General features: G+C 38.4%; 1 protein-coding gene across 2 annotated transcripts in view; it reads left to right on the top strand.

Annotated features, from left to right (window-relative positions):
* ABHD5 (abhydrolase domain containing 5, lysophosphatidic acid acyltransferase) overlaps positions 1-23154 on the top strand; it is a 35931-nt gene extending 12777 nt beyond the window's left edge. For both annotated transcript variants that reach the window (XM_046678899.1, XM_046678889.1), the window contains 6 exons: positions 1619-1704; positions 4248-4620; positions 14688-14842; positions 17410-17521; positions 20187-20373; positions 20901-23154. In XM_046678899.1, the coding sequence (XP_046534855.1) occupies positions 1619-1704; positions 4248-4620; positions 14688-14842; positions 17410-17521; positions 20187-20373; positions 20901-20990 (1003 nt within the window). In that variant the 3' untranslated portion in view covers positions 20991-23154. The remainder of the gene's footprint in view (positions 1-1618; positions 1705-4247; positions 4621-14687; positions 14843-17409; positions 17522-20186; positions 20374-20900) is intronic.
* Positions 23155-23861: the final 707 nt, after the last annotated feature.

The following is a 23861-nucleotide window of genomic DNA, read 5'->3' as shown; positions in this document are numbered from 1 at the left end:
GAATACCAGCAGCCACCAGAATCCAGAAGAGGCAAGGAATGGATTTTCCCCTACAGCCTCTCTTGGGAGTCTAGCCCTGCTGACACCTTCGTGTCAGCCCAGTGATATGATTTCAGACTTCTGGTCTCCAGAAGTGTGAAAGAATGGATTTCTGTTGTTTTAAGCCACCCAATTTGTGTTCATTTGTTACAGCAGCTATTGGAAACAATACACTTGTTATCTCAAAACACACTTCATGTATTTCTTTATGTGCCAGATGCTCATGTCATTCCCTTCACTGAGAATGTCTGAACCGCTGCTCTTTTTGGTAACTGATATGCCCCAAGTGATTAGAATCTTCATCACAGATAGTAAGTGCTCAATAAATACTTGTGGAATGAATCAATTCTGTCATGTATTACAGTTGTTAAGTCACCTATTTCTTCCATTAGATTTTTTTTGCTTTATTTTTTGAGTTGAGACATAATTGACACATAACATTCTGTAAGTTTAAGGGATACAACCTGTTGATTTGGCACATTTATATATTGCAGTATGATTACCACCATAGCTTTAGCTAACACCTCTGTCATGCCACATAACTCTTTTTTGTAGTGAGAACGTTTAAGATCTAGTGTCAGCGATTTTGAAGTATAGAATACAGTGTTGTTGACTCTAATCACTATGCTATGTATTAGATCTCCAGAACTTATTCATCTTCGGGTTGCAAGTTTGTACCCTTTAGCCTGTTTTGTTTTTAAATATTCCTTGACTTCATGTTCTTGTCTCTATCCCTGTTGCCAAAGCCTTGGTTCAGGCTCTTACATCTCATCTGGAATCTGCAGCAGTTGGTCTCTCTTCCTCCTCTTACTAATTTTCTTTTTCATGAGAAAGTTCTCACTTTAAGTGACACTGGCTGAGCCCTCACTAACTGTCAGATGACTGCTGATACTCTACATTATTTCAGATTGTTAGTATAAACAAGTTGAAGGCTCACCCTCTCCTTGGTTGGCTACTAGCAAAGTGTGTCAGTTCCAGCTTCCCCATGCCTTTCCTCACTTCTTGCCTTGATCAGTTCACCCTAGGCAGATTGTACATGGACCAGTCCCCTGCATTTGTATTAGGAGTATATTCTACTTTGAACCATTAGATTTGAAGCTATTTTTTTCAAAAAAGAGATCTCATATTTTAATAAGATTTCTCTTCGCTCAACTCTTATATCAGGTGTATTTTATACCTGCTGTGAACCTACCATTAAAGTGAGCCTACTCAGGGTCTTTAACTTTTTTGTACTTCCACCCTGATGAGAGGCTGTCTTCCAGTGGGTTGGGGGAATGCCTTTTTTGTCTTTGTTTGTTCTGCCTGTTTTTAGTCTCCGCTTGACTATTTGGACTCTGACTATCCATGAAGAGAAGATGGACTTTATCTACTTGTAGCTTCATAGACTGAAGTTGAATATCTGTATTCCAGTACTTTACCACAATGCTTTGTACCTATTAGGTGAATTTTGTTACATATGGATAGCTTCACCATCACACAGACAGTACATTTTCTATTCCACTTTTCTTCTCCCTGTGTAACAGTTGGGAGTTGAGAAGAGCATTAACTCACTGTTTGTATTTTGTTTTTGATGCTCCAGGTCAGGATGGCTAACTGGTTGGCTTCCTACATGGTGCCCTACGTCTACATCACACCTTAAAGAAGCTGAAGAGAAAATTTTAAAATGTAAGGTTTTCTTCTTGTAAGTTAACTGAGCTATGTATTCAAATAGGTCCAGTATGTCTCATTGGCCTAAAACTGGAGATAAGATTCTGTGGTGTTAGTTGTTGGCACAAGAACTTTTTTCCTTTTCCATGTCATCAGTAAGTGTATAAATGTGGGGAGGCAAGGGTTCTCAAATTTTTAGGTTTGTGTCCCTGTTATACTCTTAAATTAGTAAGGACCCCAAGGAGCTTTATTCATAGATTATAGCTATCAATGTTTACCATATTAGAAATTAAAAGTGAACGATTTAAAATATGTTAATTAATTTTAAAACAATAGTAATAAACTCATTACAGGTTAAAATAAATAACGTTTTCTATAAGTAACTACTTTCTAAACAGAAATGTAGTGAGAAAAGTAGCATTGTTTACATGTTTGTAAATGTCTGGCTTAATATAAAGCAGGTAGATTCTTATATCTGCATTGCATTCTGCGGTGTTGGTAATCACTTACCATGTGATCTCTTGAAAACTCCATTGTATACCCATCATCAGAGTGAAAAAGACAAAGTCTTAGTATTATTATAAAAATAGTTTTGACCTTGTAGACATCTTAAAAGGTCTCAGGGATTCCCCAGCTGTCCCCAGACTATGCTAGACAGGCTCTAGGTGTCCCCAGAGCAAGCAGCTTTGTATAGTGGGACAAACTGTACTATAAACAAGTAACCTGTTCTAGGCCCACATCTGCAGTCAGGTGGTTACAGGATCTTAGGCAAGGAACTTCTCAGCTTCTGATTTTTTACCTGTCAGATGAGAGGGTAGGATGATCCTTAGAATTTTTTCTGGTTCTAGTATTCTAAGATTCTTTAATTCTACATTTGTGGTAGTGCGAAAACCTTTTCCTATTTCTTATGAGCACAGATGTTTACCCACACTTGTACTGCTAGGAAAGTATTCCCAGGTATCTGTGGGTGTATTTTTAAGCAGTAGTGTTTGTGTAATTTTGTTCTACTCATACAATTTAGAGGAGTGGATTACATGGTACAGTTCACATACATGATTGCTGTGTATGTATGTGCGGATATTTGTCCGCAGATGTTTTTCATCCTCTCTACCACAAATGAGTTTTCTTGTTTGTGCATTTGAATGATTCAGGAGTAAGTGACTGTAACTGAATATATCCATAGAAAGGACAATTAACCATCTTGCTTGGATTTTTTAACTTGAAAATGAATTTCTACTCTGTATACTTGGGTAATCTTGTTCTCTACAAAGCTGGGAAAGTTGTCATTGTGGTTTACTGAAATAAAAAAATTCTTGTCACAAGATGAAAAAGGGTGCTAGATGCTCAATTCACGCATTTAAGAAGCTCATTGCTTCCCTCCGGCAAAGGTTGTTAGGGATGCAAATAGTGAGAGTTGACCCTGCTCCAGTGTGAGACGTGAAAGCAAGCGACTGATAATGGTGGAGTGAGCTCTCTGAAAGAGGTTACAGATAGTTTCAATGGAAACACACAAACTGTCTGTGTTCAAAATGCTGATGTGGTTTGGCTTGGCACTAATGCTGGATCACCTCCTTTTCTAAACTGGTGGCATTTCCACCTACTCAGGGGAATGGGCTCTGTTAATATTCTGAATGAATGCTAGGTTTCCTCTTTGCTGCCACTATGTGGGTACAAAATCTGAGATTGTTTCTTTGGTTAAAAGGGCAGAGGCTCTGGTTCTCCAGTGTTTGTCCACTACAAATGAACGTGCACAAATAATTAAGGGGTATCTCTAAAGTGTAGCTATTCAGTTGATAATTTAATGTAAATGAATTTCAAATTAGTTCATCTTTAGTGAATTTGGGGGGAGACTTAAAGTATTTAGTCCACAGTATTGAAGGTAAGTAAGAGTTTTTATCTACAAAATTATGATTATTTGCATTTTCTAGGGATATTGTTGAACTTGCACTCGGACTACCTGGCGCCTCAAGCTGAGGAGTTCTTACCATACTCTGTCACCTTTCTTTGACTAAACTTTGTGATGACTGAAGATTTCAGTTATGTGTTTAATACATATACTGTTAATCCTTCCCTAAATTCATTATTACCTTTTAGGGAAAGATGTTTCTTTTGAGTCTGACTTGAATCTTCAATGCTTAATCTTCAAGTGTTGTACAAATTCAAGGTAGTAGTCTTTTGTTATTGTCTGCAAAGCTAGGGACCTTAAAATAATGGATTCAGTGACCACTAAGTTCCTTTCCAGTTCTGGTAGTGTGATACCCTCATTTGATAGATGTGGAAAGAAGTCCAAAGAGCTAACATGACTTGCCAAAAGACCTTGGCCACAGGTACTTGAGACTTGTCTGAGATAGATCTTCCCACTTAGGTGTAAAGTATGGTAATTAAGAATTACTTCAATAAAATGTGTACTTTTTTTTTTTAGGGCTGACAGAATAAAGGCTAAAATCATATGAATGGATACCAGATGGTTTCTAGATTATTAATTTCTGATTGCTCTGAGAATACTATCCTTCTCAGAAGTAGTGAAGCTAAGCAGAATTTCTCTTTTATGTTTTTGTTAGATGTCCCCTGCACATACAAAAAAGAACTTGTTCGTATATCTAATGGAAATAAAATATGGACACTGAAGTTCTCGCATAATATTTCAAATAAGACTCCACTTGTCCTCCTTCATGGTTTTGGAGGAGGACTTGGACTCTGGGCACTGAATTTTGAAGATCTTTGCACTGATAGACCCGTCTATGCTTTTGACCTCTTGGGCTTTGGACGAAGTAGTAGACCCAGATTTGACAGTGATGCGGAAGAAGTGGAGAATCAGTTTGTGGAATCCATTGAAGAGTGGAGATGTGCCCTAGGATTGGACAAAGTGATCTTGCTTGGACACAACCTGGGTGGGTTCTTGGCTGCTGCTTACTGTTTGAAGTACCCATCAAGGTAAGTGATGGTGATAGTGCTCGTCTCTACTTCCTGTCTTTGGTGGTGGTTGGTGTCTGAGCTTTATAAGACGGACATTCTCTTAAAGGACCCTATAGACCAAATAGCCACAGCTGATGGCCAGTTTAGTAGCTGAAATAATGACGTCATATTTTCCATTACACATGCTACACATTGGTTGAAGGCTTAAGAAAGACTTTCTATTTGTTAAACTTAGAATGTATACAATTTAAGCCGCAAGTGAAAATTCTTGTGGTTTTATTGTTATTGTCGTCATTAGACCTATGGATTCTAGCAGTCTTTTCCTCACCTTCTCCAGGTTATAGTGAGCTGTAATGGGAAAACAGAAGGTTAGAAATTAGGACTCCTAGGTACTAGTGTTATCTTTGTGGCTTAGTGCAAATCACTTAACCTCTAAGCTTTTCCTCATTTCTTCATTTCTAAACTACAGAAAATATACCTGTATAATGTATCTTACAGAGTTTTTGATTGTACTGTGCCCTAACCTTTATTGTTACAGAATTATTTTTCAGAGACGTTGGATTAATGAGTGTTTGCTTCAGAATCTTTGTAGCATCTCCTTTCTTTACCTTATTTTCTTATGCTATTTCCTATTATTTATGTTGCTACTCTGAGGGGAGGTCATACTTGAGTGCTAAGAAAATCTCATTTTTGTTTTGCTCATCCTTTGGAAAGAAAAAAGATCAGCATTTTTGTGTTGCCAATGTATTTTTCCATTGGACTAATTTTTAAATCCAAGATTGCAACCGACTTTTGACATTGAGGTCTGTGAATGAGATATGAATGATGGTCATTTGCAGAGTGCATGTATGCACCTGTGAAGCTGCCCCATTGCATAACTCCAGGTGTGCTGTTGACACAGAATTTGATGGTGGAGCAGCAGCCCTGTGTACCTGGGGTTTTCCTCTAGAACAGCCAACTTTTTCTCTACAGATTCTTTATCTAAAATGTCAGCATTTGCACTTGATTTTTCTGGAGAGTTCCTAATCTTGTGTGTCCTAGATGGTAATAGTCTTGTCTACTGGCAGACGTCTTCTTTCAAAAGAAGTCCAATTTTTTTCCTCCTAGTTGGGTTTTTGGGGATTACTGTCTTTTTTTTTGTGTCCTCCTTAGTGACAAACACCTAGCTGTATTTGTGGGCAAAGAAAGACAAGGATACTTTTCTGGTATAACACAACAGGGCTATTTGTGGAGGTTGGGCTTCCTTTGTTTCTTATCAGGTGTTTATTATGTCTATCCTGTGGTATTTATCCCCTAGAGATACGACATGGAGCTCTGTGGGCTAGACTCTGGTCATGAAACCTCTTAGAGTCCTGACTCTTCATGGCTATCTGCTGTTTAGTTCAGTTGGTGAGATTTTCATTTGCAGTTGTGAAATGCTCTAAAGAAATAAGGGGTTTCAGTGATTCAAAAGGGAATGACTACTTCAAAACTATTTGTAAAAGAGAATAGCAACATATTTTGAATGACATGGGAGGCAGAACAAATATCTAAAATAAAGCCAGTGGGGGCCAGCCCCATGGCCAAGTGGTTAAGTTCACACACTGCCCCAGCAGCCCGGGGTTTCCCCGGTTTAGATCCTGGACGACCTAGCACCGCTCATCAAGCCATACGTCCCACATGCTGCAACTAGATGGACCCGCAGCTAAAATATACAACAGTGTCCTGGGGGCCTTTGGGGAGAAGCAGGAAAAAAATTAAAAAAATAAAATAAAGCCAGTGATCTCTGCATTGGACTGACTACCTTTTATAGAATGATTCTTGAATATTTGTGCCTAATGCTAGAAATCAAACTAAAGTACTGTATCAGGACCAAGAACCACTAAGTAATAGCAATAGACGAATGTGAGAATGCTTGAAATAAGTAGGATGTTTAAATTGGCTGATTGCTGTCAAATATTGAGTGGAACTCTACAGAATATGTTAGATATTGAAGCCTATATTTTAACTGCATAAAACTTAAATTATTAAACACAAGTTAATTTAAAAATAATGAGGTTCTCTGAATTTTCGGTATCCCAGATAATGAATGAAGTCCAGTCAGAACACTGTGCTTGGCACATAGTGGGTGCCCAGTAAATATTTCTGGAATAGATGAATCTGAAAAGAGAATTGTAACTAAATTCACCTTTTAGCTTACCATTTTATGTTCTTTTTCTGCTTTCTCCTTCCACCTTGCATAAAAGTATTAAGAGATAGGAGTTGGTTATGTTATACCTTTGTTGACGAAAATAATCCATAACCAATCTATAAATGAAAATTTGGGTGAGTTTATTCTGAGCTTAAATCTGAGGATTATAACCCGGGGCCTTTCTTCCCAAAGGAAGAAAGGGCACCAAAGAAGTGGGGTGCACAGAGTGGTTATATACCCCCAGAGAGGATGTTTCACATAGGATTGAAATGTCCCTTTTACAGTAGTCTGGAGACTGCTCTGTCGGCACAGCGATTGGTGGAAACAGCAGGTAGGTCTTCTGTCTCAGTGAACACCGCAGGGTGGCAGTCTGTTGTCTCCAGCTGAGTGGTCACAGGGGAGCTGGGTGGTCAAAGGTGATTGCAGCAATCAGTTCCTAGCCTAAGGAAAAATGCTTATCCGTAAGGAAATGCTAATGTGGGGGGAAGTTGCACCTTTATCTCAGGGGCCTTTGTTCTGGCCATAGGAAATGTCTAAGCAGATATGCAATGCGTGCTCAATAGCCACAGTCAGGCCGTTTTGGAAAAAACAAAGTCAGGCCGAATTAGGTTTATACCAAATGGCTTCCTCATATACTCCAATATCCTATTGCTTGCCATTTTTATTTGCCACCTTTCCACTTTCTTTCTGGGAGAAAAACTGATTTCATATATGTAAGTGTAAACCGGAAAGATTTCAGTTTTAGCCCTTTTGACCAGTTAATTTACATCTTAAGTTACTGTGTCTCATAAAAACAAGTTATAGTGGAAATAAAGGTGAGATCATTTTGTGTGTATGTGTGAGAAAAAGATATTAGTGAGACTGTTTTTTCTAACATATACATAATATATATACATATTTTGCATAGTTAATAAATTAACCTGCCATTTGAACCAACAACCTCAGTTAATTTAGAAATGTGTTAAAGCTACAAAATAAAAGTAAGATTTTAAAATTTCTTTCTTTCTATTCTTATAGACTGGATAATACCCCAGTGTAGCACATAGTATGGGAAGGCAGAAGTTACAGTCTCTTGGGCCTCCTCCTTTCCCTGGGTTTTTTACTCTGTTGCTTTTCAGGATGGCTTTCCTTGAAGCACTTCTCTTTCAATGGAGAGGAAAGAGATAAATGAATAAGTATGTCTCTGGTTTTTTCCTGTAGGCGCATCATCTCCTTTGTTGCAGATGTTCCTCACTGCCAACATTACTTTTAATGTTTCTCATTTTAATTTCATACCATAAAGAAATTTTTTCTGCTTGATCCTGATTGAGGAAATTCATACAAATTTACATAGATGATGTGTAGTTACGGTTAATAGAACTGTTCAGTAGACTCACGGATCCGAATGCAGTTAAACACAATTGATTACAGCAAGTGTAGATGTTCATAATTAGAGCAAACCTCATAGTAAGTGAGCTTTAGCGGTTAACTGTCTCTTCAAGTTGCATTCATACTGAGCAGATGGGCTGGTTGTCTGGGTCGCTATCTGTGTGATCTGGAATGTTTTACCTGAGCCAGGGAAGCCTCCTTGTGGTACGCACATACTGTCTCTGGTACAATAGAGTGGCCCTTTTAGTATCAGCTAAGCAAGTACAGAACTGCCTACTCTAAATGTCTCTTATCCAACTTTCACTTGATCCAAGTCCTTTTGTATTTAAAGACTTTTATTTTATTTTATTTTTTTTTTTTTTTAAGATTTTATTTTTCCTTTTTCTCTTCAAAGCCCCCCGGTACCTGGTTGTATATTTTTAGCTGTGGGTCCTTCTAGTTGTGGCATGTGGGACGCCACCTCAGCATGGCTGATGAGCCGTGCTGTGTCCGCGCCCAGGATCTGAACCGGGGAAACCCTGGGCCGCCAAAGCAGAGTGCGTGAACTTAACCACTTGGCCACGGGGCCAGCCCAAGACTTTAATTTTTTTAGAGCAGTTATAGATTTACAGCAAAATTGAGAGGGAGATAAAGAGATTTCCCATATAATCCCTGTGACCCCTGCACATGCATAGCTTCCCCCACAATTACTATTTTTATTATGCTGTCATGAGATTAAAATAAATCTTTGAATTTCAGAAAAAAGTTTGTAGGGTTGGGGGAAAGGCTGTGAGAGGAGGGAAAGAATGGTCTAATAGAAACCAAATGAGATTCAGTTCATTTCTTTACTCATTGTGCATCTTTTCTTGTCTCTCTCTTTCCTTTTTTTTCTCCTAATGGATTTAGAGAATGTTGCTTTTTTTCTCTTCCTCCTCAGGTATGGAAAATCTTTTTTTTTTCTCTTTTAAGTAAAACAACAGTTCCTTAATTTCTGTTGTTTCTATACAGGAAGGAAAAATAAACACAAAGACAATTTTTTACTTGTTGGGACTTCCTGTCCCAATCCATACCTATTTCTGTCCTTATCTTTTATGGGCAGCCCCATTCTTCCATTCTTTGTTTATTTTTATAGGACAGTTTGAGGACAAGAGTGAATATGCCGAATTTAATGTGCTTGTTTAGGAAGGATTCTCATGATGGAAAAAATTCATCAGTTTTTATTCTCTATTTTGGTACAGTAGGTCATCCTGGGTGCTTCATTTCTATGAGCAACAGAGTGCCTCTGTCCATACAGATTGTTTATAGCCTAACTTGTGGCAGTGATCACATATTTTACGTGGATTCTTGATACTGTTTAAAAACAGTATTCAGCAATTGTGATACTTTGTGTAAAAGTGCCCAAATGATTCCTCCATTGAAATATTGGTGATGAATGAAATACTCCTAACACCATGTTCCAGCAGATTGATTGTGTTTAAATAATGTTGAGTGACTTTCTGTGCTTTTAAGGCTTACAGTATATTGTGGGAAGAGATTCAAATTAAATAACCACGCAAGTAGCATGACAGCTGTGGTGAGTGCTGGGCATGGGAAGTGGGCGGTGCTGTGAGAACTCTTGATGAGAACCTCTCCCAGTCTCGGGGGGTCCAATATGGTACCCTAAAGAAGTGCAACTTGAACTGAGGTTGACGTCTCAAAGGGGAGTAGCAGGAGCGCATTCTAGGCAATGAGGACAGACCTTGCAAAGGCCCCATGCTAGGTGGATGTCTGGACCATTCTGGAAAGGCCATGTGGCTGGTGGGCAGAGAAGTTATGAACCAGTTAGTAGATGACTCCACTGGGGGCACAACCCCTGGGTTCCTTCCAAGAAGATGACCTTAGTTCATCTCAGTTTTCTTACCACAGTGTGTAATAGTTACAGATGCCATCTGTAATTTCACTTGTAGATTAATGTGCCATGTGATAAACAGTTGGGTGGTATACTGGCTGCCATTCTGTAAAACGTTCTTCATCAGGAAGTGTCTGATCACCTTAAGATGGGAATGAAGGGAGAGTAGAGTAAGCCAGCAATAATAGCCAAAGATGCCATCTCCTTTCTTTCGTTTGTGTGCTTATTAGCTTTTTCTTTTAATTTTCCTTTCCTTCTGGCCCCTGCTGCTCAGGACTCCATAGGGAGACTATCTGTGTTTTATACGTATTTGTTATAAACTAAGGAAAAGGACACTATAGAAACTTTTACTTACTAAGAAGGTGTTAAGCAAAGGGATCTATTCCAAGTTAGAATAGAATAGGTTACAACTGGTCTTTACTTCTCCACTAAAAAGTTTTCAGATCATCTGATCTTTTGACCTTGCCTGGCGCTGTCTCCTAACTGTGTAGACCTAGGCTGAACATTTCTTGTTGGCCCCTCTTATGACGAAAGGCTGTTGTACTTGACCTGAAGTTGGAGGTGTTTAGTTGCTTGTTCTCTGGACCTGCCCCATCCCCCACCCCCAGTGGCTTGGAGCCAATGGGAAATACCTGGGGCTAACTTCTTCTTGAGAATGCCTCATTTATGCACTGACTAGAGTCCTTTCTAGTCTTCTTGTTCCTTTCCTTGTTCCTCAAGTACGTCCCGTAGACTCCCTTGTGCATTTTGGTTCTGAGTCTGATCGTTCTTGGTTTTGTATGTTTTCTGGTTGGTGGCTGACTTTAAATCTCATGAGTCAGGTTTATATACCCTTGTTAGCATTTATACTCAACTGTCCCAGCATGTGGGAGCAGGTGTGTTGTCTACCGCCTTGCTCTTTAGGTTGTAATTTGCTCACCGTCTTCAAACGCAAGACCTACTCTAATGACTAACCCAGAGAAGAATGCCTTTTTATGTTTCCAAACTGATGGGCTGTTCTCTTGTTCCTGCTCTGCCGGTTCTTATTTTCCCTGTAGTTTGAATGAGTCTCTGATTCTTGACAAAAATGTGTGATAGGATGACTCACATCTGCTGTTTGGCTAGACCCATTCCTTAATCTTGGCTGTGAACTAACAATCCCATTAGGCTCTTCTCTGTGGAATATTACAGGGTAGGGTCTGGAATATTATAATAGTTTAGATATATGTTAAAACCAAATAATTCTTCAGATGAGGAGATAATCTTTCACTAGAAAAGGAGATGAGAAGATAGCCTGGGAACTTAGTCTGGTGCCGGGTTATAATAATCTCTGAGCCAAAACCTGTGATGAGGCTTTCCTGAAGAATAGAAGTTAAATTACTTGCTGCTCCCATGGTTCTAATCACTGTTTTCCCGTGCTCCCTGGAATAAATTGTGGTCTAATAGTCTTCCTATTTTTGCTACTATAACTAGCCAACATTTACTGCGTATTTATTATCTGATAGCCACCAACCTAAGTGCTTTGCATGGTCTGTCTCATTTAAAATCCTTAAACCAAAAATAAGCAACAATTACTTTCTGAGGTCAGTTACGTGTGGTGGAAGCAGATAATGTATAACTACAATTTAGACATTGCTGCAGAGCTTTTAAAAAATTGTTTTCAGGGGCTGGTCTTGTGGCATAGTGGTTAAGTTCAGTGTGCTCTGCTTCAGCAGGCCGAGTTCATGGGTTTGGATCCTGGGTGTGGACCTACACCACTCATTAGCCATGCTGTGGTGGTGACCCACATATAAAGTAGAGGAAGATTGGCATGGATGTTAGCTCAAAAATAAAGTAAAAAAGGGTTTCAAACTTTTTTGACTATAACCCTCAAGTAAGAATTATATGTGTGTGTGTGTCTGAAACAGAAGTTTTATGGAGTTATGCTTGTTATGATATATTTTCCTATTCCAAAGTGGCTCTGACTCTCTAAATGGATTTTACTGCTCACTAATGAGTAGTAACTTGCAAGATTAATATAAGAAATTAACAGTAATGTTCTGATGTCATCTGGGAGACCAGACTGGACTAACACCTATGCTTAATCTATGGTTATACTTTATAAAATTTGTGTATCCTTATAGACAGGGACCAAAGGGAACATGGAATGTGTGCTGAGCATATTCCAAGTGTTAAGCACCATGCTAAGTTCTGAAGACAGAGGATGGACCAATTATTGGGGCAATTTACTTCCTTTCCCAAAAAAAAGGAAAGTTATCTGCTCTAGTATATATACTTTGTATAACTTGTTAAACTGGCATTTTACCTAGAGATGGTTTTTTTTTTTTTTTTTGAGGAAGATTAACCCTGAGCTAACTACTGCCAATCCTCCTCTTTTATTTGCTGAGGAAGACTGGCCTTGAGCTAACATCCATGCCCATCTTCCTCCACCTTATACATGGGACGCCCACCACAGCATGGCTTTTTGCCAAGCGGTGCCATGTCCACACCCAGGATCCGAACCAGCGAACCCCGGGCCGCTGAGAAGCAAAATGTGCTTACTTAACTGCTGCACCACCAGGCCAGCCCCTAGAGATGATATTTTGAAGATCCATATTAAACAAGGCAAGCCAAAACTAAGGCAAAAATAGAATAACTACTTAACCAGGGATAGATGAGAGTTTCCCTCCCTCAGGTTTTCCTTTGTCCTGCCTCTTCTTGAGGTAGCAGGTCAGTAAGAGCCTAGACCAGACTGGGCCAGATCCTTAACAAATCTGTAACAAAAATTTAATCATCTTTTAAGGTAAAGTATGTTTAATAAAGGGTTCATTTTCTCTTTAGGAGGTAAGTCAGTAGTGAGTAATACTGGCTGTTTCCTAACATGATTGTTTGCTGCTTTCAACTAGGTGGCTGTTTCATTAATTCCAGTCATACCCCTGGCACGCCCTCCCACCCACCTCAGATCTCACTGTGGGCTGTAATAAGAGGAATTTAGGAGACAGTCAAAATATCAGAGATGGTCTCTGCCATTAAAAAACAAAACAAACTCATTCCTATCCCCCTTCCCATACACTGTTAGAAAATAGTCTCTTAACACTTTAAAGCAGTGAAGGCACTTGAGTATATGGAAATCTCATGTATCATATATTGCCATAAAGATTCCTAGTTACATTCCACAAATCTTCTGAAGGCTATGAAATCTAGAGTACAGTGTTAGGACTGGCCTAGAGTTGCTGAAACTTCAGCTTTACCTTTACTGATATGTTTATCTTATGTTTTTTGGCATGTTCTTAGGAGACAGAGCCTTCTGCCCAACGGCTTGTTGGCATCCGTTAGTATACTGGCGTGAGGCAGTATGGGTTTTAGCCTGAGTTCTACATTAACTAGCTTTGTGTCCTGGACTGGGTCACATAGTGCATCTCAGTTTCCTTCTCATCTGTAGGATGAAAGATTGGGCTGAGTATTCTCCAAGGGCTTGGAGCTTTATGATCTAGTCTATGTTCTGAAGCTTTCTGTTTGGGAAAATGCAGCAAAGCAAAGGATTCATTACTAACTCATCTTTATTTGTGCTGACAAAAATAATGAAACATTTTCTGTAGGGAATAATAGCCATCTATTCTCATGTTCTGTTTTTTTTACCTTTCTGGTTCAATTATGGCTTATTTTTAATAAATAATTTTATTTTTAATAATATAGTATTTAATAATTTTATTTAATCATGTTTAATAATTTTATTTTTAATAAATAAATAATAATTATGAATTATTATTCATCCTTGGGAGATTTTTGCTGGTATTTGTTGGGTGTTTTGATTACAGCTGAATATCATCTTGTGTCAAGAGGAGCTTTATACTTTGTTCAGGATCTTTATGATGTATAAGACCATGATTTGGCCACATAGAGGTATTGCTGATAGTTCTGGTTTTCCTTCATCACATAGAGGTTTCATAAGATGGAAGAAATAAAAGTATTAGTGATATGAAACAATGTTATGTGAGGTGAGACTGAAGGTTTTCTGTTTGGTCAGTAAAGAAGAAAATTAGGAAGGGTTAGGAACAGAATTTAATACCAGTATACCATGATGTCATGGGTAGGGTAGGTGTGTTCCTATTTACCAAGCTAGAATCCCAAACTAGGGGGTATTTTTTCAGCCCATATTATTACATTATCCTTATGTTTGTGAAAAGTTCACTTAAAGTCCTTTTGAATCCGCCTAAAGTCCTAATGCCTACTACATTTTTAAAATGATTGGTAGAATAGGAGATAACTATTGTTGGTGTCTGAAGCCATATGAGTATAACATTAATCTCAGTCATTTCTTTAGTGTCACCCTTGAGATACATGGAACCATTGGATTTTTCTGAATGGTTGGTGATCTATATCATCTGCCAGAGTGTAGCTTAAATAACAACAAATGCTATCTTTTCTTGTTTCTCAAGGATAGTCACATAGTTTTCATGTACCCTTTCACACATCCTTTATTATCCATTTTTAGATACATTAAAAATGAAGCCCTCTTTCTACCATACACCTCTCAAATCCTATTAAATCTCAAGAATTCACACAGAATAAGAGCATGATGTATCCTGTTCAGTCATTAGTTTTCTCTTTGATGTAAAGGTGTTTGAAAGTGGTTCATTCTACCTTTACAAATTGTGTTAGTTCTTTATCGTCCTAGGGTGAATGTGCTAAATGAACTTAAATCTGTTCTTTCCCCAACAGGGTTAATCATCTCATTTTAGTGGAGCCTTGGGGTTTTCCTGAGCGACCAGACCTTGCTGATCAAGACAGACCAATTCCAGTTTGGATCAGAGCCTTGGGAGCAGCATTGACTCCTTTTAACCCTTTAGCTGGCCTCAGGATTGCAGGGCCCTTTGGTGAGTGCTTATGTCTGTGTCCTAGGAAAACAGAATGTTTATAGATTAGCAGTAGAGGAGTATTTTAGTTGAAAATCTTAAAACAAAAAAATGGAAACAATTTTTCTCCTCCTCCTAAAAAGTACCAGTCCATTCATAAAGTTGAATGAAACCAGACTCTTCTCCTTGAAGAGGAGTCTTTATATTGTAAACATTACAGGTAATTAGCAAAGCAGAGAAAGACAGGAAATGCTGAGGATGAGGATAGCTGGCCTTGAACATTCTGAAAAAAGCCAAGCAAGCAGAGTGTCTTTGGGAGGTTTATCTGCTAGCCCAGCACATTGGGAGAAGTGCAGCATGTTGACCTGTTGGTGAACATTAGAGAGCATTTGGCTGGTTGATCATATCCAGCCGGCAGGTAGGTCACAAAGCCTGACTGATCCACCATGGGAACGACAGACACCATCACACTTACAAATTCTTTCCTTGCCCCATAATGTTAGAGTGTTTAGAAGATAGTCATCCTTTTCCACAAAGATTTTGGGGACTCCTTATTTGTGTTTCTGGTCATATTTTGAGGGTACCAATGTTTAGTCTGATTTAAGTTCACTTGACTCTCAGCTCCTCTATCTCAGCCCCACAGCCAAGGGAATTTCCTTTCCTTGTTGTCGGAGATGGTGATGGTCTGGACCTCTGCCTTTTTCTCTTAGAACTTATGTCAGTTAGAAGCACTTCTAGCTGAAAGTAACTCACTGCCTAAGTGGTTTAAAACATAAGGCCTTTTCTTATTTCCTTAACAAGCAGTCTAGAGGCAGGTGGTTTTAGCATTTGTTCTCGTAGCTAGCTAATTGTTGTTAGGGTTTGAGTCTGTGTCTGTGATTCTCTTGACCTTTTTCCTCACAGTTGTGTGATGGCTGCTATGGCAGGAAGCATTGTCCCACAAAGCAGCACTCTGAGCAAGAAGGGAAAGCATGGAAAATGGTTCTTCTCTCCAAGATGCTCTTTGTCAGGGGGAAAAAATCTTACCTGGAAGTCCCCAGCAGACCTCCGCTTATGTTTCTGCCCACCCCTAGTTCTTCTACCAGCAGAAAAGAAGAAATTTCTGTGACCGATCAATCGTGATTTGTTCCCAAGTGATGAGTGAGGGGCTTGCTTTCCTGGGCATGTTGCTGCCTAATTAATATACAAAAGTTAGGTTCTGTTACAGGAGGAAAGGAAGAGAGGCATGGGGTATGGGGGGGGTGGGGTGGGGGGGGTGTTGTGGGTGAGGGTATGGAAATACTGCTGCATAGGTGACTAGATTCTGCACCCCTCAGCCAGGCCCGACCCTCCTTGCCCTTTGAGGTAGGGAGAACAGTGGGACTGCAGGAATCACACGAGGGCACAGGAGTTGAACTGGTAACCACACTACGCTCCCTCAGTGTTCTTATAAATAGCCTTTTTCCCTCCCCTCAGTCTTTCACCCCTCTCTAATAGAGCCACTCCTTCTTAGGTACCTGGTTCTCCTTTGATGAACTACATCGTTTAATCTGTATAGTCCTGAAATATAAGTGGATTTTGCTTGCTCACAGTTACACAAGTAGCAATTATGGGAAAAGTTAAAGTATGAGAAGAAATTTGGAGACAGTGGTGGGGGAGGGAGGATGCTTAGGGGGGAGGGGACCTTTAAAGCCATGTCCTCTGTCTCCCATTATGGCTTGCATGTGGAGGTGCTAGTGGGGGGTGATGTAGAGTGTCAGCTGCATCCTAGAAAGTCTTGATGGAGCTGTATAATTCCTTCGCAGGTAGAAAGGTAGGGCCACGAAAGAAGTAAGACTTTGCTAGGTTAATGGACAGTGATAGCAGAAAGAGAAACTGACCAGTCTTGGGGACCCTAGAAGGGAAAATAGATGACTAGACGAAGGCTCCCGCTCTTCTCCCTCTTTTCTTTTGGGGGCCTAGCCCCTGCCTCTCACCTCAGGAGTGGCACCATGGAGGCCACTGTGGATGGCCTTAGCAGGGAGTATTGCTAGTGACCCAAGCAGAAACTGAATTTATTTTCCCACAGAAATATTTATATATCCCAATTCACTTTATTTAGATGTTAATGTGTTGGAATTGTGGAAGAAATACAAGTTAATAAGTTAATTTTATGTGTGAGCTGCTCTGTTCACCTGCCATGTTTAATAGAATTTATTTTCCTACAAAAAGAAGTCTTAGACAACTAACTTATGTTTTGAGCTTCTAAAGCACATCTGTAAGTCAGTATATTTTTATATTTAATTTTTTATTTTATTTATATTTATAAAGTTATAAATATAAATTTATATATTTATATATAAATATATATAAATAAAATATAAAATTAAAAGATATATATTTATAAAATTAAATTTTATATTTAACTCTTTAATTTTTATTTTGATCTTTCCTTAGGGAACTTGAGGAGAGCAGCTTCTAGGATCTGTGCTTTTTTTCTACCTAAAACATATATTTGAATACATGTATATATGTAGCATGTAACACAGCATACAAGCAAACACTAAAACTTCGTCTTAATTAGTCTGTAAGTCTATTATAATTTAAAACACTCATTTCCTGTTAAATAGGTTTAAGTCTGGTGCAGCGTTTAAGGCCTGATTTCAAACGGAAGTATTCTTCGATGTTTGAAGATGATACTGTGACAGAATACATCTACCACTGTAATGTACAGACTCCAAGGTAAGGGTTATGATTCTAAATTTACTGTGTTTGTGTTTTAGACTTTTTTTTTTTAAATATAGGAATAGTCCAGGAGATTTTTATCAGTAGTTAAATGACTAAATTTAAAAGGACAAGTAGTTAAATGACTATTACTTCTTAACTTACTCATCTATTCATGGGATACCTACTATATAAAACATTGTACTAGATTCTGATGGGAGTTTAAAAAGCAAGATGTACTTTATCTTGCCCTAAGGTGCTTATGGGTAACTTGAGGAAATCTTGGTCTTAGGCAGTTCTAGAAAGTGGTTGGAGTTGAGAGAGTTTCAAGTAAAATAGCATTTCCAAACTGAGTATGAATATTCTACAAAAATAGGGGTGCTGGATTAAAACAAAAGTAAATGGTTTTCTGTACCTTGGATCTTCTTATAATCTTTTACTCTGCCAAACGGTATTAAATCCCCAAATGCATGGGAGATGCTATGCAACATTTTTCAAGTTCAGTTGATGATTATACCCCTTTTCTACAGAGTAACTCTTAATGTCTATAGATCGGCATCCGAAACACTGCTGCCATGGGAGAGGGGTTGAGTAGAGGGGGAGGGGGCTTCTACATGTATTTTGACAGTGATTAGAAGAAGGAGAGAGAGAGAGAGCGTAGTAGCTAGAGGGAGCAAGAGGACCAAACAGAAGTGTTTCTTATCTTTAAAAAAATATGACTTAGGGATGTTGAGTGCAAGGCACCCATGGAGAAAACAGAGCCTGAAGTTAGTGGAGATCTAGGAAAAACCTGAAAGACAAGACCCTAGAGTCCCTAGGGAGAGGATCAAGAATGGAGTGTCAAGGTGCGAGCTCCGGTTCTCATGCTTCGTTGTGTACCAGAATTATTGGGAGAGCTTGTCAAAAATGTGATTCCTGAGCCCTGTCTCTAAGACTCTGATTCAGCAGGTACTTTTGGGCCTTTAACAAAAGCCCTTTTGTTAAAGATGGGCTGCCTCTTTAACAAATGTTGCAGATGATTCTAGTATAGGTGGGCCGTGGACCACATTTTAAAACATAGAAGTAGTACCTCGTCCTTTCTAAGACTGAGGCTTGGGTGAAAGGCTGTGGCTGGATGCAGAGTCAGCCTCCCTCGCCTTTTTTCCTCCCTCACTTTTGGTGGAAGATATCTACACACACTTTATTAAAAAGATTGAGGCCGTGAAAGCTGTTGAAGTGTAGCTGTAGCCTTAGTCTTTTGAATAAAGTAGGTTAGAGGTTCTCTGCCAAGAGTGAGGGAGGCTGGAGCGGTTTGGGGTACTCAAGAGATTAATGTTTTGTGACTCACTAGGCATTTGGGTCTGGTAGATTAGATCTTTATTCACTTCCACCTGGTCTGTCCCAGGTACCTCATCTATTTCCCTGCATGACTGAAGTGTTTTATTCTTCGCTTACTCACATTTCGTGATTACCCAGGTCTGTGTAGTCCTAGTGTGTTGCCTTTCTTGTGGAGGAACTTGAATTCTTCATAAAATACATTTTGGAATTTTGCCTAGTACCACAATGGAAGCAGAAATGACAGCAAAATGGATCTATCCTGGGAGTTTGCCAAGTGTTCCTTGTTCTTTTATGTGATGGTCAGTCAGGTGTGGTCACGAAAAAAGATATAGAAGAGGCCCAAGAAAACAAATTTTATTATATTCACAGGTCCTAGAGAGTGGGTCACTGAATGTCATGAAGGGTCACAGGGGGCTGCCAGATTTTGGTCAGGTGGCAGAACATAGGGGTGAAGGAAAAGTCTAGGCCACAGCCTTCATTGGATTCTTCAGAAAAGGCAAGGCAGGGAAGGATGAACAGTTTAGGACTGGCTAGTTGAATAATTTCTGTGGCCTCTAAGATGTAGGGTTGGTCTCTATTTACCTAGCCCTGAGATGATTAAGGCAGAGGAATATTGCCTCCTGGGATATGTGGGCTGGACAGAAGAGATATGGCTCCAGATTGGTTAGTTTGCATATCAAAGACATGTTCCTCATGCAGAGTCAGCCTTCCTCACTTTTTTTTTTTCTACCTCTAAGAATTTGCTAGCTCCAGGAGGCACAGTCTCCCCCCAGCCAGAGAGATTTTTTAAAATGTCAAACACCATAATAAAAATTGTGGTGTTTTGAATAAGAAACACCATAAGAAAATAAGAAATTTAAATAAGTTAAATAAGAAAATTAACAATATAAACAATACAAAAAGAATACTTAATCTGAGTTTCTTCTTATCTTGTTATTGATTTTCCCATTACAGGTAAAAAACTGGTACCATGAACCTGTGGAAAAGCTACCTTCTATATTTGAAATGTTAGACTGAAAAAACACATTTTAGCTTATCCCTGTAGGGAATTTAATAATTTAATGATACGGAGTTAGGGTTGCTTGTTTGGATTTAGAACATGATACTTTTTTTTTCATGAATCAGAGTTTGGAGCATCCTTGTTTATCTAACAAAACATATATCTTCTGTGCGGTATATACAGAAGTATATGTCTTCCGTGAGGTTTGTTCCTTACAATTTTAGTAAATTATTTTCCCTTTAAGCTGAGGCTTTTCTTAAATGGGGTCTTGAGAAGCTAAATATGAGTGTGTTTTGATAGAGGTATGAGTGTGAGACATACTCATCCACAGAAGTAATACCTGTGATTTTCTCCTTTTCCTTTAAGCGGTGAGACAGCATTCAAAAATATGACTATTCCTTACGGATGGGCAAAAAGGCCAATGCTCCAGCGAATTGGTAAAATGCACCCTGACATTCCAGTTTCAGTGATCTATGGCGCCCGATCCTGCATAGATGGCAATTCTGGTACCAGCATCCAGTCATTACGACCACATTCATATGTGAAGACAGTAGTAAGTGTGTGGCTTTCTCTGCTTTCACATCTGAACTAAACGCGCAGCCTAAGTCAGAGACCTGATATCACTTATGATAGGGGCAGAGTTTGGCCCACACAAGTCTTCATGTCCAGACAGTAAGTTGCCTTTCTTGGGGGCCTTGCCTGTCCCTAGAGGCAGAGAGTCTTTGAGGTAGGAGTGACTAAAAGCAGGACAGGTCCAGTAGCACCTCGAGCAACTCCCACCTCACAAGGAGTACATTCTCACTTTGTTCAGTTTATCTGCTGGTCCTATCATTAGTAGTCAATTTAGAATTTTTTTTTGCATATTAAAATTTTAGTAAGGTTCAATAGATTTTTCTCTTTATTCTCAGCTCCTTAATTTGCTGGAAATGTATAATTACTACAGATCAGTGTTGGTTTTTCTTTTATGTTTTATTTACATATAGCTGTTCTCACTTTCATTGCTTAGTGTCTTTGCCTATGTCATTGCATTTTATTAAATGCTTTTACACACTGACCGTCTGACTGCTTTTCCTTTCTCAGGCCATTCTTGGGGCAGGGCATTATGTGTATGCAGATCAACCAGAAGACTTCAACCAGAAAGTAAAAGAGATCTGTGACACTGTGGACTGAGCACACTGAAGATGATGTGGCAAAACATACTGACTGATACAATCCCTCAGCAGTAATTCAGTCGATGGTGAAGAGTAAGGAATACAACAAAAGAATGAGGCAGTCTTCTTGACTGTACTTTGCACATGTTTTCTTTGTGAAGTTGCTTGCACATTTAAACCAGTTAGTGCCTTCTAGAAGAATGGCTTTCCTTTCTCCTACACAAAATCGAAATATACAAGAGTCTCTAAAGCTAATAGCTTTAATAAAGGTTATTTGTCCTTCTGCTATAGTGAAAAATTAGAATTTTTCAACTGAAATTCTTTTTATTTCTATATAACTTTGCTATGTCAAGTACTTTTTATATTACATTCTATATTGCCAATTTTAAAGAGTGATTTCTGGGTCTATTATTTTATATCCTGTAAAAGTGCACTTTATTTTCTTTGCTTGTTGTTACCATGTCTAATAACTGATATAGTTAATCAAAATTCAATGTGTTTTTATGTAAAACTGTCACTTGTGTAGAATACTTCATTTTGAAATGGAGTGATGAGATAGCATTTTGGTTAAAAAGATGGGAGTTGATCACTAGCATTAATTTTTCTGGTTTTCCCATGTTCTCTATTTATGGCTGCAAAGCCATGTTCAACGTTTTGAATGTCATCCATCCTGACATATCTGCATCAGCATAACTCTGTGGAGTCGTCTATTTGTGATATAATTCTCCACTTCCAGCGAAACATGACATTAATACTTAAGAGATTCAAGTACTGAAAAGCCTTAAGTAAAAGAACTGTTCTTTTTAAAAACCCCCATTAGTACTCTTCTGTGAACCAGGATGCAGCTTTTCAAAGGAACAGATTCCCTGACTGAGAGGATATTAAGACTGTTACCTTCCAGTAAGCCAAATCATATATTTTCATTAACATCTAACTCTATAGATGGGTGCTAAAACTGGATTACATTTTTACCACTAAAATATAAAAATAGTTGGTGCTATTATGTCTCACAGCACCAGAAATAAGGTAGCACTTGGGTTTTGTTTTTTTTTGAGTTTTGTGTTAATTAAATAATTTACATACTTGAAGTTATATTACAAAAATTCTATCAGGTTGATTGAACTATTTAACAATAATTACCATCAAGTGTAGCACTTTCTTGCTGTTTTAAAGTGAGGAAAACTTCTTTGAAACTGTGAAAAAGCTCCATGTGGTAACTGGCTGCTGAGAAAACCCTCTGAAGAAGAAAATTGAATAGAATTGTCACCAAAAAGGCATCTTTGCCGTATATTTTGCTGACAAAACCTTGCTTGTCTAGGAAAAACGTGATTATGTAAATAAAAACAGTGAGGTAGAACAAGTAATGGTTTGATGGTTTTGACTATTACATTTTTTAAATGGTTAATTAGGAGATTTGTAATTGTTAGGAATTGTAAGGTGGTATCACCGTTGATTAACTGCCAGAAAGACCAAATGTTCTGTTTTCAGCATCATCTCCCCTACAAAAGAATAGGCAAATTATACTGAAGCATGACAGATAGCTTCCCCATGAACAGTTTGTCTCACTTGTCGGATTAGCTAGATTAATGTGAAAGGTAACGTGAGAGCCAAGACATGTTGTAAGATTTCTCTACTTTAAGAACGAAAGTAGCCTTTACTTTTTTGTTAGTATTTTGGATGGCCAGATTCAAACCTCTAAGTGGTAAAATAATTTGGGTAATATTTTTGTTTGGTATATTCTCCAGTGTCTCTTAATTATTCTTTGCTGGCCATATGACAGTTTTCACTTGTACAGGAGTTTCTGCCCAGGAAACTTGGTTCCAGCCCTTGAGGAAAGTTACTGGGTTCACTTAGTAAGCTACGGGGTTTCTGGCCACGTATGTGCCAAGTGATTCAGGAAAAAGATGTACCCAAATGTCAGGTAGAACTTATTTTCCCACTGACTGATTTTGCTTTATTTGAAAAATAGTGTCATAATTCTTTTTAAAAGTTAAATTTTACCTTGGGCTATAGTATATGTAATTTTGTGAAGATTGAACTAGCAGAGAAGGTCACAATCCTCAAATTCCTGAAAATATGTGGGTGCTAAATGTTTTCTTTAAAAAAAATTCTGTTAGAGTAATTGATCTCTGCTAGATTATGCACAGTGTACTTTATTTTACAGAATAAATTTTACTGTGATAGTGTTGTGTATTTTCTTGAGTTTCTGGTATGGCCCCATCCATTTATATTAGTTGTCTTAGGACCATGGATCCAGTAAGTGTTCAGTAGCAGTTGTTGGCATTCTGAGGGAAGGCTGCCCTGCAGTGCTGGGACCTTCATACACGGCTCTACCCATGTGCACACATCCCTTAGTATGATTCCTGTTTTCTTCTAAAACTAATTTTCAAAAACAAGGTTGCTTAAAGTTCGTTTTAGAGTATTATTTAGAAAATACTTTTGAAATGTCTCCATTTGTATATGTATATATATATTTTTATACTTTAAAGGGCATACTAGATCCAAGTAAAACAAGTTTTTCCCTGTGTGAAGGTACTGGAAAGAAGAAACAATGATAGTCAGAAGAACCCTAGAAAAGAAGAGTAGGGAAGGAGGGGATAACTCTACTAGATATCATAACATACTGTAAACAATATAGAGAAAGTCCAGGAATTTGGTATATAAAGGAAGCATACTATCAATGGAGGAAAAGACTTAGAAAATGGAGTTGAGATAAATGTGCTTAACTATATGGAAGAACATAAAATTGAATCTATTTCTCACACTATACACACGGATAAAATCTGAATGTATCAGAAACCCAACTGTAAAAATGAAACCTTCTAAATAACTAGAAAAAAACGGTGAATTTCTTTATAATCTGAGAGTAGGGGAAACTTCCCTATGACTG

This window comes from Equus quagga, chromosome 1, assembly GCF_021613505.1.
Source record: "Equus quagga isolate Etosha38 chromosome 1, UCLA_HA_Equagga_1.0, whole genome shotgun sequence".
Taxonomy (NCBI): Eukaryota; Metazoa; Chordata; class Mammalia; order Perissodactyla; family Equidae; genus Equus; species Equus quagga.
This window is presented reverse-complemented; position numbering and strand designations above follow the sequence as displayed.